At 46.5% G+C, this 17,221-nt stretch overlaps 1 protein-coding gene across 1 annotated transcript in view; it reads left to right on the forward strand.

The window, feature by feature from the left end:
• CLSTN2 (calsyntenin 2) overlaps positions 1–17,221 on the forward strand; it is a 715,214-nt gene that overhangs the window by 561,916 nt on the left and 136,077 nt on the right. Inside the window, exon 5 of the mRNA XM_060242174.1 lies at positions 5,635–5,784. Coding sequence (XP_060098157.1) covers positions 5,635–5,784 — 150 coding nt within the window. The remainder of the gene's footprint in view (positions 1–5,634; positions 5,785–17,221) is intronic.

The following is a 17,221-nucleotide window of genomic DNA, read 5'->3' on the forward strand; positions in this document are numbered from 1 at the left end:
TATAAATACTATGCAGCTTTTTGAGATTGTTTGCCTTCGGGCTTATTTCAGGGCCTGAAGACTGGCAAGTCTATCAGACTGTGTTGTAGTCAGTCATTAATTTTCTTGTCTCAAGTATGTTACAATTTTAAGAATGTTTACCTGCAATAGTTTTGATTTTTCACTCTTTGAACTTAATTTCTTGGTTTTAAGATTGACTAGATTGTGTGAGTAGAACAAACTAAGTTTTAAGCTCATTTTTTTAACATGACTGTGGCTGAGTCTATATGTAGCACAATGCTAGATATTTGAGAATTAACTACATGCAGAATAATTCTGACATAAATTAAAAATTGTGATCAAGAAGTATTTAAAATATCTCTAAAAACCTTCCAGACATTTAATAAAAACTGTCAGAATTTTTGAGGCACCCTTGTAAAAGGATTTAATGGAATTTAAATCTTAAACAGCTGTAATGCACAGTTTAATGATTTCCAAGACTTAAGGGACAGTTAGTATGCCGTGCAAGTTCCTGAAATCTGCAGATGTTGATTAAACTAACTGCAGTGCTTGGGAAATTGCTCCCACATATCACAGAGTAAAACAATAGAAAAGGGGAGGGGGCAGAAGACACAAAGGACTATGCATAAAAGGAAATGTTAAGAAAATTAAGATACCAAATAAATAAGATGATAATAAATACATGTTCTACCAAGTGTACACAAATCAAGAAGGGTAACATAAAATTTATATGTGCACAATTTATGTAAACTTTGTTTCCTTTTGAGGTTTCATTGCAGTTTGAAATGGGAATTCAGTATCTACAGGACAAGTGAGATCTTACGCTAATTAGTCTTCTTACATTGTCTCTTAAATAAGAGTTTTCAAATAATAGGAGTTGGCATCATGACCATGAACACACAATTGTTTTTCATATGATTTAAAAAAAAAAAACATTTGGTTACCAGTGTCCAGAGTCTGTGAAACTCTGAAAGTATTGACAAAATCAGGTTGATTTCACCACTGGATATGACCAGCCACAACCACAAAGACTGAAACAGAAGATATCAAATCACCAGAAATCTGAGAAAGAGGGACAGAGACTAGGGTTCGGATCTGGTATGACCTGGGAAAATGGAGGTTGTCCAAGTTAGCAGTTTGTGGAATCTCACAAACCATGAACCTTCATGAACCTTCCTGTTTACCAAACCAGTTCATTTAATGAGGTTTGTGATGTGGTAGAATGCCCCCCCTCTTGTGGGCTAGAGACATCAAACTCACCATGAGACTCTAGCTGACTTTCATCTACCTGCTAAAACAAAGATGAGGGGCAGGCGTAGCAAGGGCAGCTGATGATAAGAGTAGTGGGGGTGCCCAGAGGTGTGGAAGTTGAGGGACCCATGTGCAAAAGGGTCTGGCAAACAGGAAGTCTGGCACAGCAGAGAGGTGGAGAGTTGAAAAACCAAGATGAGGGGCAGGCACAACAAGGGCAGCTGATGATGCTAAGCCAAAGGGGGGAGGGGTGCTCAGGGGCATAGAAGTCAAGGATCCAAGGGTCCAAAGGGCAGAAGGAAGAAAATAAATTAGGGTCCTCAGTCAAGGAACCCACTGACTGAGCCCCTTTGCTTGGCTTGAGCAGAAGGACAGGTGCCTCAGAGCCTTGAGTAAGCACCAAACACTCCCAACTCCACTGTTTTCACACTGAGGAATAACGTCCAGTTCCCTTTCCTTTCTGCCTAACTGCTTGCTGCAAAGTAAAAACAACTGCATGTGAGCTGGGAGTATATATCCATTCTGAGAACCAGTTTGGTGTAGTGATTAAGTGTGTAGACTCTTATTTGGGGGAACCAGGTTTGATTCCCACTCCTCCACATGCAACTGTTGTAGTGACATCAGTGTTGGAGAAAGATTAAATTTCCTAGCCCTGCTACCAACATAAGGAGTTGGTCCTGGTTAGTACTTGGATGGGGGACCACCAGAGTAATTCAGGTTGCTATGCAGAGGCAGCCAATAGCAAACCACCTCTGTTTGTCTTTTTCCTACAAGGTAACAACAGGGTCTCAGTTAATTACTCTTAGCACTCCACAATTTTATTGTTGTATCATGGTACGAAGCACTATGTCTTGTGAGCCGCTCTGAGCCTGCTTAGGCGGGGAGGGCGGGGTATAAATAAAATTTATTTATTTATTTATTATTATTATTATTATGAGGGTTATATTTACACAACTATCTCCAATTTTGGCATAGTATTTGTTTCTCTCCCCCGCCCCCAAATTAAATCCAAACAAATGGTGACCATATAAACTTAACTTGTTATTCCTATTTGCATCTGTTAAAACATCTTCATTATGTTGTGTGCTAATTTACTGGTCAACCTCTATCTATTTGTATGGACTGGTAACTTTTATTTCAGTCTATCTGATGAAGTTTGTTAGTCTTAAAAGTGCCACTGGACTCAGAAACTGAAAAGAACATGAATACCTGTTTAAAATGAGCACAGCTTCAGGATATAAGAAAGATTAAACTTTCCTTGGCTACAGAAAGCTTTAATCTGTTAGTGCAAATAATGTGAAATATATATTATACTTTTCAAGGTTCAGGTAGAAAAATAACTGTCATTCAGCAAAAATGGCCTGAATTAAAATGCTGAACTCATTAATTACACAGAATGCTTTAGAAAGAGAAAACTCCCTATCCCCCCAGATAGTGGAAGTGACCTGGTTTTTTTTTCCTCTTTCCATTTTCTTGTGAATGCTGCTATTTCTTTGTTACCAGGACAGGTGATTTGTCACATTTATGCTTCTGTCAAGTTGATTTTGTTGCTGCAGAATTTTATTTTTCAGCGGGTTCCACAATAGTGTCATTTTAAAAAGCTGATCACCAAAGGGAAGAAAGAGGTGTTTTTTTTTTAAATCACCAATAAACTTTTCTAGTTCAACCACACAATGTCAAAGGAAAGTCTTTTGAAGTTCTTCAGTCATTTGTACATAGAGGTATCATTCATATATACAAACAAAAATTTACAATAGTACCTATAAATAAAGAACATTGTTGACTCTTTATAGTATCCATTTGATTTAACATTCTTCCAAGTTTTATTCCATTTTATCAACATCTTGAAATATTTGAAAAGCAAATTAAAACATTTTAATCTTAGTCAACCAATCCCCTTTCTTTTGAAGACTTTTGTTTCCAGACCTTTGCAAACACAAGTCTTGTAGCAGTTATCATGTATAAGGTCATTGTGAGTTATTTTTAAAAGAAAAAAAAAATAGGGTGTAATGCCCATGCAACTTCAGTGGGTTTACATTAGACAACATCTGACTCCTTCTCATGGGAAATGTATTTTTTTTTCAAAACAACACTTTTAAGGAGTAATTTTCATTTGGACCCCATAGAGTCTGGGAATCAGGCTGGTTTAAAACCGTTTTTTTGTACATGGCTAATTGCTCACTTTTCACATTCAGCCTCACATGGAGCTACAGTAAAGGATGGCTATTATACCACTGAAATCATTAATCTCCCATATTCTCCTATCCACATAGCTATACTATTAAGCAGAGGTCATTTCATAGAAAAAGAGGTGCCAGAACTCATTAGCACAACTCATTTGCATATGCCACACACCCCTGACATCACTGGGAGGTGTACTAAATTATATCAGCTCAGCAGTTACGGTACCTTAAAATGCTTCTTGAATTATAATTGTGGTAAAACCTTACTCCCATTATACTTTTTAAATTACTTTTTCCTATGTGACCACAGTAGCATGATGAAGATTTCCATCTGTCTCCTTCATATGTTTTGGTTATTTCTCCATTTTTTTATTTTTTTTTGTTGGGGGGGAATATTAGACAGTTTGTCAAATCTTAGAGTTCAGCAAAATTCTCACAGGGAGTTTGAACAATGAAGCCCAGAAGCAATTATTTGGGGGGGGGGGGGAGGTGAGAAAAAAAAGAGCACAATAAAATGTAGAGGTTCTGGACCTCTGCTCCTCCCGCGAGCTCCTGCCCAAAATGAGGCCTCCTACAACTGGGTGTTCTGTTTGGTGTTAGAGAGACATATGGTCACAATGGAGGCTGTCATTGTTCTATCATCCATTTTCTTCCCACATGGCCATGCAAGTGTGCTTGATACCAACTCTACCCTGTACGTCAGTATTTCATATGTAAGTCTATATGACTCTCCAAATAAGAGCAAAGAATTTGATTGTGGCTTTAAATATCTGTTTTTCTTCCTCTTTATTAAAAATAAAATAAAATAAAGATGCAGTCTGATGAAGAGTTTCAGCAGTCTCAAGAGCTTGTTTGTTGGTTTGTGTCATTAATAAATGGCACTCATTAGTGTTGCCAATTCTGGGTTGGGAAATCACCACCACTGTTCTATATGAAATTTAAAAATAATTGGACATTTAATTGTTTCTCTGAATGTCAGCATTTGATGTCTTGCCAGTAGATAGTTTTGCCAGTAGATAGTTTTGCCAGTGTGTTTGTTATAACACCTGTTAAGTCATGAATGACTCATCTATTATACTAAAAGTGCAAATCAATAGTAATTACATCTATAAACCCTCATATGGATTGCCAGCTCTGGGTTGGGAAATACCTGGAGATTTGGGGGATGGCACCTGAGGAAGCAGGGCTTGGATAGGGGAGGGACTTCAATGGGGTATAATGCCATACAGTCTACCTTCCAAAGTGGGCATTTTCTCTAGGGGAATTGATCTCTGTAACCTAGAGATAAGTTCTAATTCTAGAAGACCTCCAGACTTTAATTTATTTTGCTATTTATACCCCCACCCTATCCCGCAAAGCGGGCTCAGACCTCGTCTAGAGGTTAGCACTTTTATCTGGAAGTGATGTAGGAGCACTAGCACAACACCAGTGCATCCCCTGTGGGCAAGATGGTGGAAGACCTGGAGGCTATAGTGAAAGGCTTGGCATCCCTAATAATAAGTGATTTGGGGAGGCACGGTGGCTCAGTGGTAGAGCATCTGCTTGGTAAGCAGAAGGTCCCAGGTTCAATCCCCGGCATCCCCAACTAAAAAGGGTCCAGGCAAATAGGCGTTAAAAACCCTCAGGTTGAGACCCTGGAGAGCCACTGCCAGTCTGAGTAGACAATACTAACTTTGATGGACTGAGGGTCTGATTCAGTTCAAGGCAGCTTCATATGTTCATATGATTGAGAAGATCATTTCTTTCCTTTCATTTTATATTGCTAGTTTTCTAGTTTTCTACCACCTCTTTCTTTTTGCAAAGGCCCTTTTGTACGCTGCAGACACTTTGTATGCTATACTTAGTATAGATCTTTGCTATGGCAAGTGCATGGGCATAGTGTCTTAAAACAATTGTTTGGTGTAGTGGTTAAGTTTGTGGGCTCTTATTTGGAAGAACTGGGTTTGATTCCCCACTCCTCCACTTGCACCTGCTGGAATGGCCTTGGGTTAGCCATAGCTATCACAGGACTTTTCCTTGACAGGGCAGCTGCTGTGAGAGCCCACTCAGCCCCACCCACCTCACAGGGTGTCTGTTGTAAGGGGAGAAGACATAGGAGATTGTAAGCCACTCTGAGTCTCTGATTCAGGAAGAAGGGCGGGGTATAAATCTGCAATTATTCTTCTTCAGTTCTTCTTATTATTCTGTTTTGTGTCTGCAGGTAACATCAGAAATACTGAAAAGCTGAGTTATGATAAACAGCACCAGTATGAGATAATGATAACTGCTCTTGATTGTGGGCAAAAACGTGCAACTGAAGATGTTTTAGTGCAAGTTGAAGTCAAGCCTGTGTGTAAACCTGGATGGCAAGGTTGGTATAGTGCTGTTTCTTCAGAGATATTGACTGTTTCTTTGGTGGTGAAATATTACCAGTTTTGCAGTAATTTTCGAACCTTCTATATTAACTTATGATTCACATTTCTCAAAGTGATTAAAATATTGCATGCTGAGGATGCAATTTAAAGCAATTATTACTCTAATAATAATAGTAAAACTTTTTTTAAAAAAAAAGCTAAGGAAATAAACCAAGTGCACTGTGTGTTTAAATAAACAAGCACAACACCTATCTGTAGGTCTAGTAGCCTTATAAGCAGAACCTCAGAGACAAGCAAGTGAAAGAAAGTATTAGTAAAACAATGCCACTTGTTGCTTAGAAACAACTGAAGCATCCCCTAGTGCTGTCTATTTCTATCTGGAAAAAATAAATGGCATATAAGTGGTTGCCTGCTATCCATGGATTCCACATCCTTCACTCATCTCCACCATTAAATTGTCTAAATTTTGTTCGTATGGTGCAGCTGTTAGTTATGCTTGCAAGAACAATCTGGGACACATGGTTATATAAAGTTTTAGTCCTTCTGGTGTCTGATTAAGAGTCTGACTGAGATATACTTTAAAAATCCACTGGGATAGATGTACACATAGGATAAGAGCATATGAGGTAACAAATATAGGTTGTTCGGTACTTTGATGGGCTTAAAAAGAAATTTTTATGGAGTGCAGTACATCTTCACTGCCCTTAATGGACAGGTGAATCAATCTGGCATGATGTTTCCTTTGCATTCTCCCTTGTGGGAATTAGCAAGCAACACTGTATAGATAGTAATGTTTGATGAGAATTTGTGTGTAGGTATGTATGCAGTAAAATTCACCTGTATGCAGTTGTCCAAATCCCTTTGCTATATAGTATGAATCACATGATTTTGGGATGTAGAATTAAGGCAGACTTTAGTACTTTATATACACTGAATTCAATTTATTATTTTTCCTAGGTTGCAGAATGATTTTTTTTTAAATGAATTCAGTGTGGGTATAAAATTATGAAATTGCCGTAAGGCAAATTTTGATCACTTGTTTCTCAGTCCTTCTAAGCTTTGGAATCTATTGGAAAGAAATTTCAACAAATAAAAAAGGGAGAGAATATCAGCTATTTAACCTTCTGATCTACCGAAGTATCATGCCATAGAATGATATTCTGTGGGACCAATTGTGCAAAGGTGAAGGAGTGTTTTCTTCCCCAACATGTATTGCAGTCATTGATCCTTAGCTACATAAGCATTCTTTGTGTGCATGGTGAGGTAGGAGAGTTAGAGATTGCTCTTATTAATGTAGCAGTAGCCACAGAAACTTTTGTCTATACCACAGTAGATGCTTTACAAAAAAGGAACCAAACGCTTAGCCCCAGTCATCATACAGAACCATAAAGTCTTAAATTACTTGTTGGCTGCTATAATATAGTGGGCTCAATGCATGGAGAAGAGACAAGGCAGTAGTGATCAAAGCAAAGCTCTTTCATTTAGTACAGCATGGCAGTGGCTGAACTCAAGACTGAGGAACTGGGCCAACTATTCCCCCCCCCCAGTCAGAAAGAAGAGACAGACACAAAGTGTTGGGTTTAAAACCGGGCCGCTTTATTAATAATTAATTAACCTGTAAACTAGGCAGGAATGAGACCTAAACAGGACAAGCCCTGGGGTCACCCCCTGACCCCGCCTTGTCCAAAGGGCGAGCCACCCTGCCCCTAGCACAAACCCACCGTATTCGGGTTGAAACTGAGCGGCCAGGCCCCCAGCCATTCTCCACCTGGGCTAGCATCAATCCCCCATGGAAAGATCCGCCCAGGTGAGGCTCTCCGTGATCTGCATTCCCCGCACTGAGCCGTGTAGTCCATCTGCGGTTCATATAGACCACCCGCACCAATGGTGCTAGGCCATAGGTGCTCCCCTGCAAACACTGTGGCCAAAACATCCTCCAGCCAGTGACCAAAATACAAACTACATCGACTAACACCTGAAGCTATAAGGCAGTACAAGGTAGGCGAAAAACAACTCCACATGGGCCAATTATGTGAAGATGAAAAAATTCCTACCTGGCCCCTAAAAAGGCGGCCGGTTGAAACCTGTACTGCCAAGGGAGGGCGGGTGGGCAGAGAGCCGAAGAAGACAGCTAGAGCTCTGGGTGGGGCCAGGACTTATATAGCCCTGACGCCACGCCCAGAACAAGACCCGGATGTGCCGGGCCGAGCGGTCTGTTGCTCCCTCCTTCTGAGGGGGCAAAGACGGCCCCCAGCCTGAACGCCGGCGATGCCGGCTTGGCTGGGAAGGGCTGGACCTTGCCCCCCCCCAGTCGGAAAGAAGAGACAGACACAAAGTGTTGGGTTTAAAACCGGGCCACTTTATTAATAATTAATTAACCTGTAAACTAGGCAGGGATGAGACCTAAACAGGACAAGCCCTGGGGTCACCCCCTGACCCCGCCTTGTCCAAAGGGCGAGCCACCCTGCCCCCAGCACAAACCCACTGTATTCGGGTTGAAACTGAGCAGCCAGGCCCCCAGCCATTCTCCACCTGGGCTAGCATCAATCCCCCATGGAAAGATCCGCCCAGGTGAGGCTCTCCGTGATCTGCATTCCCCGCACTGAGCCTTGTAAGGTAAGGTAAGGTAAGGTAAATTTATTTTTGTATCCCGCCCTCCCCCGCCAAAGGCAGGCTCAGGGCAGCTCACAGACATGTAGCCCATCTGCGGTTCATACAGACCACCCGCACCAATGGTGCTAGGCCATAGGTGCTCCCCTGCAAACACTGTGGCCAAAACATCCTCCAGCCACCGCCAATGCCAAGCCTCTGCTTAGGCATTAGCGCCCCAACGAACGGCCCAGAGCCAACCGCAAACGAACGGCCCAGAGCCAACCGCAACAAACGGCCCAGAGCCAACCGCAAACCCTGCCGAATCTCATCTAAAAAGGCCCGGTTGCCCAACTCCAAAAGATGATCTCCATCCGGCCTCCATCAGCATCCTCGACCCGTATGGCCGGATGAGGGAGAAAAATTCCCAAGCCATCCTCCATGGCTTTCTGCAGGGCCCTATTGGCCTTGCGCCTAGCGCGCTCTATCCCACCAAGTGAAAGGGCACACTTCCAACTCCTGCCTGGCGATATAGCTGACCATAACAGGACCAGCCAAGGAGGACAAGCCCTGGGGTCACCCCTTGACCCCACCTTATCCGGGAGGGCGAGCCACCCTGCCCCCAGTGTGAGCCCGCCAGATTCGGGTTGTTGCTGAGCAGCCAGGCCCCAAGCCATTCACCACCTGGGCAAGCATCAATCCCCCATGGAAAGATCCACTCGGGTGAGGCTGTCCTGTGATCTGCATTGAGCCGTGTAGCCCATCTGAGGTTCATACAGACCACCTGCACACTTGGTGCTAGGCCATGGGTGCTCCCCTGAAACCGCCCAGGTGAATGACCAAGATGTGCAGAGGAGGTGCCCTCCTCTCTCCGCACTACAATGGCCTAATCCCTGGCCAACACAGGCCCCGATGACCCAGCCATTCCCCAACTGCCCCGTCGCTGAAGCCCAGCTGGGTGCCCGTTGGAGACCGCCTGGCTTGATGAGCCGCCCGGAACACCTTGATGTTCGCGCAGATGAGAATACGATGCCTTTCACTATGAGCTACAGCACCTGAAAAACAGAAAATTGTCAGAACAGATAATGACCAACAGGCAATAAAACCGTCGCCCTCCAAAACTACCCCCTAGGTGACCAACGGGTGCACCTGGTTTAAAAGGCTGCTGACTGCCACAGGCCAACCAATTTTTGACGTCCCGGGCCTGGGGCGCCCGCTCCGCAGTGTCAGTCTTAGACTGCACAACCAACTTGCTAATACATAGCGCCGAAAAGGCCATCAACGAGGCCGCATGAAGCAGAGCGGCCCCAAAAGGGGAACTGCATAACCTGTGCCACGAAACCGGCCAACTATCATGCAGTCCCGCGGTGCCCCCAAATGCCCGGAATTGGGAAGCCGCTCTGTCGTATGCCCCTCTGCTAGTGGGTATTCTCAGTGAACCCATGGGCTTTACTAATAAAGGCCAACGCCGCCAGTCGGCCCTCAATAGTGCTCAACCCCAGACCTCTCTCTTTCTAAAACACGCAGAATTGCATAATATGAGCCGTCGTAACCGGCCAGCCATCCTGCAGCGCAGCGGCTCTTCTCAACTCCCAGAATTGGGAAGCCACTCTATCATAAGCCCTTCTGGTACTAGGCGCTAAAGCCAGTTCCTACCGGCTTCAGCTTCCCAAGTTACCAGAGGTCCAGGGGCATTCATGCCGGCCGTGGGTCCGCTTCCGGAGCGAGCTGCCGAAAGCGCTCCATCTATTAGTGAGATAGGGCGTCCGCCACCCCATTGCTGACTCCAGGTACGTGCCTTGCCAGGGACAAAATATTCAACCGAAGGAACTAGAATAGGGACAAATTCCAAGAATGTCAGGTCCCTACTGAGCCCGCTGTCCAACCATTCTGCAGGCCATTGCTCCGCACACCATTGTCCCCCCAAAGTACACTCCAAACCCGGTGGACCCAGAGGTGTCCGAGGAGATCTGAAGTTCAGCTTCGATCTTCAACTCCTCCCGCCAAAAAGAAACACCGTTGAATGATTCTAGAAACCCCTCCCCAACCTCCAGGTCCGCCCGCATTCCTGCGGACACCTGAACCCGATGGTGAGGGAGACGCAATTGACTCATAGCGTCACAAAGACGCCTCAGAAAGGCCCTGCCTGGCGCCACCACTTTGCATGCAAAGTTAAGGTGACCAACCACCTGCTGCAGTTCAAGCAGCGAAACCTTGCGCTGTCTCCTCAGGGCAGCCAACCGGGCTTTAAGATCCGTTACTTTGGCCTCCGGCAGCCGAGAAGCCTGTTTGTGGGTATCCAGCTCAATGCCTAGAAAGGTAAGCACCAAACTGCGCCCTTCAGTCTTCTCATGCGCCAACGATACCCCCAGCTCGATGACTAAGTCCTGAAAGGAACGTAACAGCCTGGCGCATTGCCCTGAGCCCGCAGGACCGACAGAAAGGTAGGCGTCCAGGTAATGCGCTGTGTCATTAATCCTGGTCCTATCCCGTAGCACCCACTCCACGAAGGAACTGAAGCGCTCGAATGCAGCACAGGATACCGAGCAACCCATCGGGAGGGCGCGATCCATATAGAATTTACCCTTGAAGCAAAACCCCAGGAGCTCGAAATCCTCGTGATGCACTGGCAAGAGATGAAATGCCGACTTGATGTCGCATTTCGCCATCTCAGCTCCAGCACCACAACCCCGCACTACTTTGACCGCCTGGTCAAAGGACATGTACCGCACTGAACACCATTCCTCAGGGATGGCATCATTAACCGACGCCCGTTTGGTATAGGACAGGTGATGAATGAGGCGATACTCCCCAGGCGCCTTCTTAGGCACCACCCCAAAGGGAGATACCCGCAATGTGGGCACAGGCGGCTTATCAAAGGGTCCAAGGACCCTGCCCTCCTGACACTACCTTGGCGATCTTGGCTCTAACTATGTGCTCAAGACCCACCTCTGACCTAAGGTTAGAAGCCAAAAAGGGGGGGCCCTAGGCCCCTGATAAGGGATCCTGAATCCAAAAGAAAACCCTTCCCACAAATATTGCCCATCCAGTTTACGGGGGTACTTTTTCAATAAACTATTGAGAACCCTCAGCCGTATGGGACTGGACCCCTTTTCCAGGGGGCTGTTGACTGGCCCCGCCGCCCCCGGGGTGCCTACCCCCAGCCCTAGGCATCGATCTGCTACAGGCGGAAAGGGCATGAGGCCCACTACAAAGTGGGCACTCGTGTTTGAACTTGCAGGGCTTTCTGGGGCACGCTCCCTTTGAAGCGAACTCCCAGCATATCAGCTGGGATTGCAGGGGCTGGCCCGCCATGAGGCGGGCCCCTGCAGAAAGCTGCTGTTGTTACTTTTGAACCAAGTGTCCGCTATCGGACCTATCCCCCGCATTAGGCTTTGCCGGGGACATCAACTGCAGCCAAAGCTGCTGTCTGACCTGGTCCCACGGCAACCCCGGGTTGACGGCGGCCCTCATATGCAAGGCCTCGTCGTACTGCAGCCATGCCGCACCTACGAAATCCGTGTACGCTCGGTAAATAATATCCATGTATTGAAACAACGCCGCCGTGCGGGCCGGCTGTGCCCTAGTGATGACGCCCGCATAAATTAAAAAGACGGGCAACCAGTTTGCCCACGTCCTATCCACCTTTCTGCGTTTTAATTTTTCTTTTTCTTTCTCGTCGAGCTCGTCTTTGCTCTTCTTCTCGAGCTCTCTATAAAGTAGGCTGAACACGTCCACATACTCTCCATGTAGGATTTTTTCACGTGTAACAGCCGTTAAATGATCTCCCAGAGGCAACGAGGTGTCGCCATATGGGAGCGTGTGGAAAGGTATACTAGCATAAGGATTTGGAGGGTAAAACCACCCGCCTCCTTGCCCACTCGGCCACATCCCTTGCATCTGTGCATACTGCTGCCCACCCCAAGGCAGGACTCCCTGGGGGGGTGGCACTGTGGGAACTGCAGCCGTCACCACTTGGACCGCCTGCTGACCAAGTGCCTGGAAACCAGAGCTACCCAAACCAGACCCTTGTGGGGCGGAACTCTGCAAGGTCCAAGCCCAAGGCAGCCCAGAACCCCACTGCACAGCGGGTGTTCCGGAGTGCCCTGCACCCCAAATCCCTCCCCCCATCCCCGGGGGAAGGGGGGGCATTTGAATAGGTACCCAGGGCCACCCCGGTGTCTGCTGCAACAATACCTTACCCCCAAAATCCGAGAGAGTTCCAACACAGTCCTGAGTCTGCGGTACACCACCTCCATACACGCCGCCGATCGCCTGTTCACCCGACGGACCCTCGCCCGGGTTGTCATCTTGTTCCGGTTCCGGCAGTGGAGCAGGCCTCGCCGCACCACCCTGTAATGCAGACAGACGAGCCAGCATCTCCGCCTCAAAAGTAAGACGCTTCGATTGCCCAGAAGCGCGGCGACGCCCCTCCCAAATGGGAGCCCCCATGGCGACCCTCTGCTGTTCTAACGCCTCCAATTGGCTGATGATGGCCAACCGGACCCGCTCGCCTTGGCCCTGCTCCTCAGCTGGATCTGGTTGCAGACCCCGCCCTTGAGACGGGCAGGCAGGCTGCTTGCCCTTGGACCCTCCTTGCCCCTTCTTAGGTGCCATGATGTTGCCCTTGGTCTAAACTGCACCCACACCGATAGCCTAGATAACCCCTACAGCCACCCAGTAGTCACTGTATAATGCTAATGTGAGTCCCCTATGTATGCCAGCCGGCACAGTAAACTGAGGGGGGGGGGAAGGGTGGGTTCACTGAGTAGGGATTACAAAGATGAATTCAATATGGTCTGCTCAGACCAGCCGCGGCTCTCCAGGATCTCAGGCAGAGCTCTTATCGCTGCCTACAGCCTGATCTTTGTAACTGGAGATGCCGGGGATTGAACTTGGCTCTTCAGCCTGCCCGGTAGCTGCTCTGCCACTGACCCACGACCTCACTCCGAGTATTAAAAGAAAATAAAATGGCCGCTGCGTGCGCCGCTGGCCGTCTTCAACGGCCCTAGAATGCGCCTCACCACGCTACAATAACATGGCCCCCGCACGCTCTGCCTCCTTTGCCACCCAAGGAGACGTTCCCCTAAAATGGCCGCCGCACGTGCCGTGCTTGGAGAACGCTCTGCCTCCCTTTGCCGCCCAAGAAGACTTTCACTCAAAATGGCTGCCGCACGTGCCTTGTGCAGAGCACGCCCTGCTTTCCTTTGGCACCCTGATAAGAACTACCCCCTTAAAATGGCCACCGCGCACGCCGTGGACCGTGCCCAGCAGCCGCTGCGCACATCCTGCCTCCCTTTGCACGCCTTAGGTAAACGAACTCCCCCAGAAAGTGCCCACCGCACACGCTACCGGCCCCGTCCAGGGCACCAAACCACCATCCGCCAATGAAGCGAAGCCAACGATCGGGCTAGCCCAGCCGCTCGCGCTACCGCCACCACCCGCTCCCACCAGGCCGACAGAACCGTCCCTCGCCGCTCCGACGCCCCAGCCGACCTGGCCTTAACGTGCTGCTCTATGCACGTGGCTCTCCCTCAGAGAGCCGAAGAAGACAGCTAGAGCTCTGGGTGGGGCCAGGGCTTATATAGCCCTGATGCCACGCCCAGAACAAGACCCGGATGTGCCGGGCCGAGCGGTCTGTTGCTCCCTCCTTCCGAGGGGGCAAAGACAGCCCCCAGCCTGAACGCCGGCGATGCCGGCTTGGCTGGGAAGGGCCGCACCATACACTTACAAGGTTGCCACACTAGGATGCCATTGGATCATTAAAACCAGCAGGGGGCCCATGATTGGAGCAGGGCAGCAGGGATTTGGATCCTACTGCCCATTGTTCCTGAGTCCCAAGCCAAGTCCTGCAGGCTCCAATGAGCCAGGCAGAAACCTATTAATACATACTATTGGTCTGCATATACAACAGCTGCCCAAGGAGAAGTTTGCATGCCAGACTAGGGGTTCCGGAGACTTTGGGAGTGGATCCAGGTGAGGGGTGGGGTTTGGGGAGGGGATGGGCCTCAGCATGGTACAATGCCATAGAGTCCACCCTTCAAAGCAGCCATTTTCTCCAGGGGAGCTGATCTCTGCCAGCTGAAGACCAGTTACATTTTTGTTAATAAAATAACCACATTTAAATAGATATTCAGAAGATACAGGCAACTTATCTGTAGCAGCTTAACCAGGGAATAGCCAGCAGAACATTGAAATGGGAGCCCAAATGGGAGCAGTTAGGAACAGGATGGAGGCAGAGGAGCCAGGAAGTAAAAGAGAGAGATGCCAGGGTTTGGGGGAAGGAAGAGGGTGAAGTATGGCTGCAAGGAGTCAGGGCCATGCAAGAGAGGGATGGGACACCTGATGAAGGTCCAATAGGCAATGTGAAACAAGAACATAGCAGTGAAAGTGGGGAGCCTGAGAAAGACAGCTGGAAAAGCTCAGACCTGGATATTATCAGAGCGGGTGAAGAAAATTATGCTTCCCAGAGAAAAGCAAAGGAAAAGACATCTGTCAGCCTTCCTACAGGAGAAAGGACCAGCATTGAAAGAGAGGCTGGCAGAGGGACTACAAAGACTGTGGTATGTATAAATAGAGAGGCAACTCTTGTGAGAGGCTTTGAGTTTGCATTAGAATAGGAGCAGAAACTTAGTTGATTCAGTATGATTACATAAAAGAGCACCTATTATTGCAGTACTTGAGAGTTTCTGGCTTTTGTGGCTCTCTGAAAAAGGGTGGAATCTGTGTGACCTCAGGTTGCCAGCTTCCAGGTGGGGTCTGGAGATCTTCTGCTTATACAGCTGATCTCCATCTGCAAAGATCAGTTCATCTGGGAAAAATGGCTGCTTTGAAGGTTGTGATCTATGGCATTGTACCATGCTGAAGCTCCTCCCCTCCCCAAACCCTGCCTTCTCCCGGATCCACCCCCAAAGGCTCCAGGTATTTTCCAACACAGGCATGACAACTCTAGTGTGAACTGTTATAGTATCCTTCCCCCCCCCCCTCATGAAACAGCAAATACTAACACTTTTTGAGATTTGTGGTCCTGGGTAACAGGGACATTGAATAAGATCACGTTGTTAAATGTAAATGGACTTGTGTATGTTTTAATTATTTTGGAAGAACCCACACACACTTTCTGTTTCTTAAGTGTTCCATAAAAAGCTGTGTGAGAAAGACAGCAAGTAGTGACAAATCAAGAAATAAGGTTAATGTTAAGTATGATGAAAGAAAAAGACAATGAGCTTTAGCAAGAAGTACATGAGTATGGAAATACAAGAGAGTGTGTGGCACTAATGAGGCCAAAGGGAAGTAGGGTAGTCAATACTCTGTTAGAGGCAGGGAATCCCCCCAGGTTGGAAGCCCTCTTCCCACTTCAGGGTTACCAGAAAGTGCGGGGGGGGGAATGTCCTCTGGGTGCTCCATTATTCCCTATGGAGACCAGTTCTCATAGGGTATAACAGAGAATCAATCCATGGGGAGGATGTTGAGGTAGAGGCACCAAATTTTCAGCATAGCAACCCCCCCCCCCCCAAGTTTCAGAAAGATTGGACCAACGGGCCCAATTCTATGAGCCCCAAAAGAAGGTGTCCCTATACTTATTTCCAAATGGAAGGAAGGCATTTAAAAGGCGTGTGATCCCTTTAAATGTGATGGCCAGAACTCCCTTTGGCGTTCTGGCCATGCTTGTCACAACCTTGCTCCACCCCCAAAGTCTCTTGGCTTCACCTCCAAAGTCCCCAGATATTTCTTAAGTTGGACCTGGCAACCCTAAAGGGAAGAGATTGTGGAGGCTAAAGAAGAGCCATTAGTTAAAAGAGGTTGCTCAGGTAGGTGGAATGGAAAAGAGTTGATTTAGTGATTTCTGTTGTGGGGAGAGGGACAACTCCTTTTTCCCACAATGTAAGACTGGCTTTAATTTGTTTGGCCTTGTTGCTATAATGTCTGTATCAGGAAAAGAAACTATACATTAGGTAATATGAATTGCTTGAGCCAATAGAAATATTATCATGTTCTGGTAACAAGCAAATCCAATTAGTTTTAATTTCTAACCATTGCCTCTGCAGTGGCAATATAAAAACTTGTATTGAGGTATGCAAGACATTTTATCCTTTGTCATTTGGTATTTGGCTCACTCTCTTATATGTGTGTTTTTCTTTTTCTTTATTTTTTAATAAACTGACTCACTACTTCAAATTCTGGTTCCTAATATTTTTGCCACAACAGTGGCATATATTCAGCAAGGTAGCAACAACCCTTGATCTACAACTGCACATTACATGGATACCATAACAGCACAGTGTCTGTCATCTGCATTCTATATTGTATGTACCCCATATCTTGGGGTCACATTGTATATAAAAAGAAATTCCAATTATTTACATATTATTAACTTTTTTCTTTTTATTGGAATTTCATATTATTCATAAATTCATAATTCATAAAGCACACAACTGTCAGGCAGTTTTGCATGATGCCTATTGTAGCAGATAAATTTAAAAATAAAATTGCTCAAGATTTCATTGACTTTTAAATAAATGCAAAGGAAGCACTTTTGAAAGACCTATGAAATCTGTAAAATATGTAAATTAGGTGCAGTTTCCAATGTCAAACATCAATCTTCTAGACTGTAGCTACAAAGATTCTGATATGCATCACTACCATTCTGTGACACCCATAGAGGTTTCTAGATCAACAATCACAAATGTAGCTTTCCTTGAGTCCAGGTTCTGCCTGTTTGATAATCATACAGTATATTCAGACTGACCAAAACGTATGCTGATATGTAGATTATTCCTATCAAAGTATCTACAAACACAATAAAGGCTATTCATGTTCCTTTTTGTACAGTCAAATATAGTT

Source organism: Heteronotia binoei, chromosome 6 (assembly GCF_032191835.1).
Source record: "Heteronotia binoei isolate CCM8104 ecotype False Entrance Well chromosome 6, APGP_CSIRO_Hbin_v1, whole genome shotgun sequence".
Classification (NCBI taxonomy): Eukaryota; Metazoa; Chordata; class Lepidosauria; order Squamata; family Gekkonidae; genus Heteronotia; species Heteronotia binoei.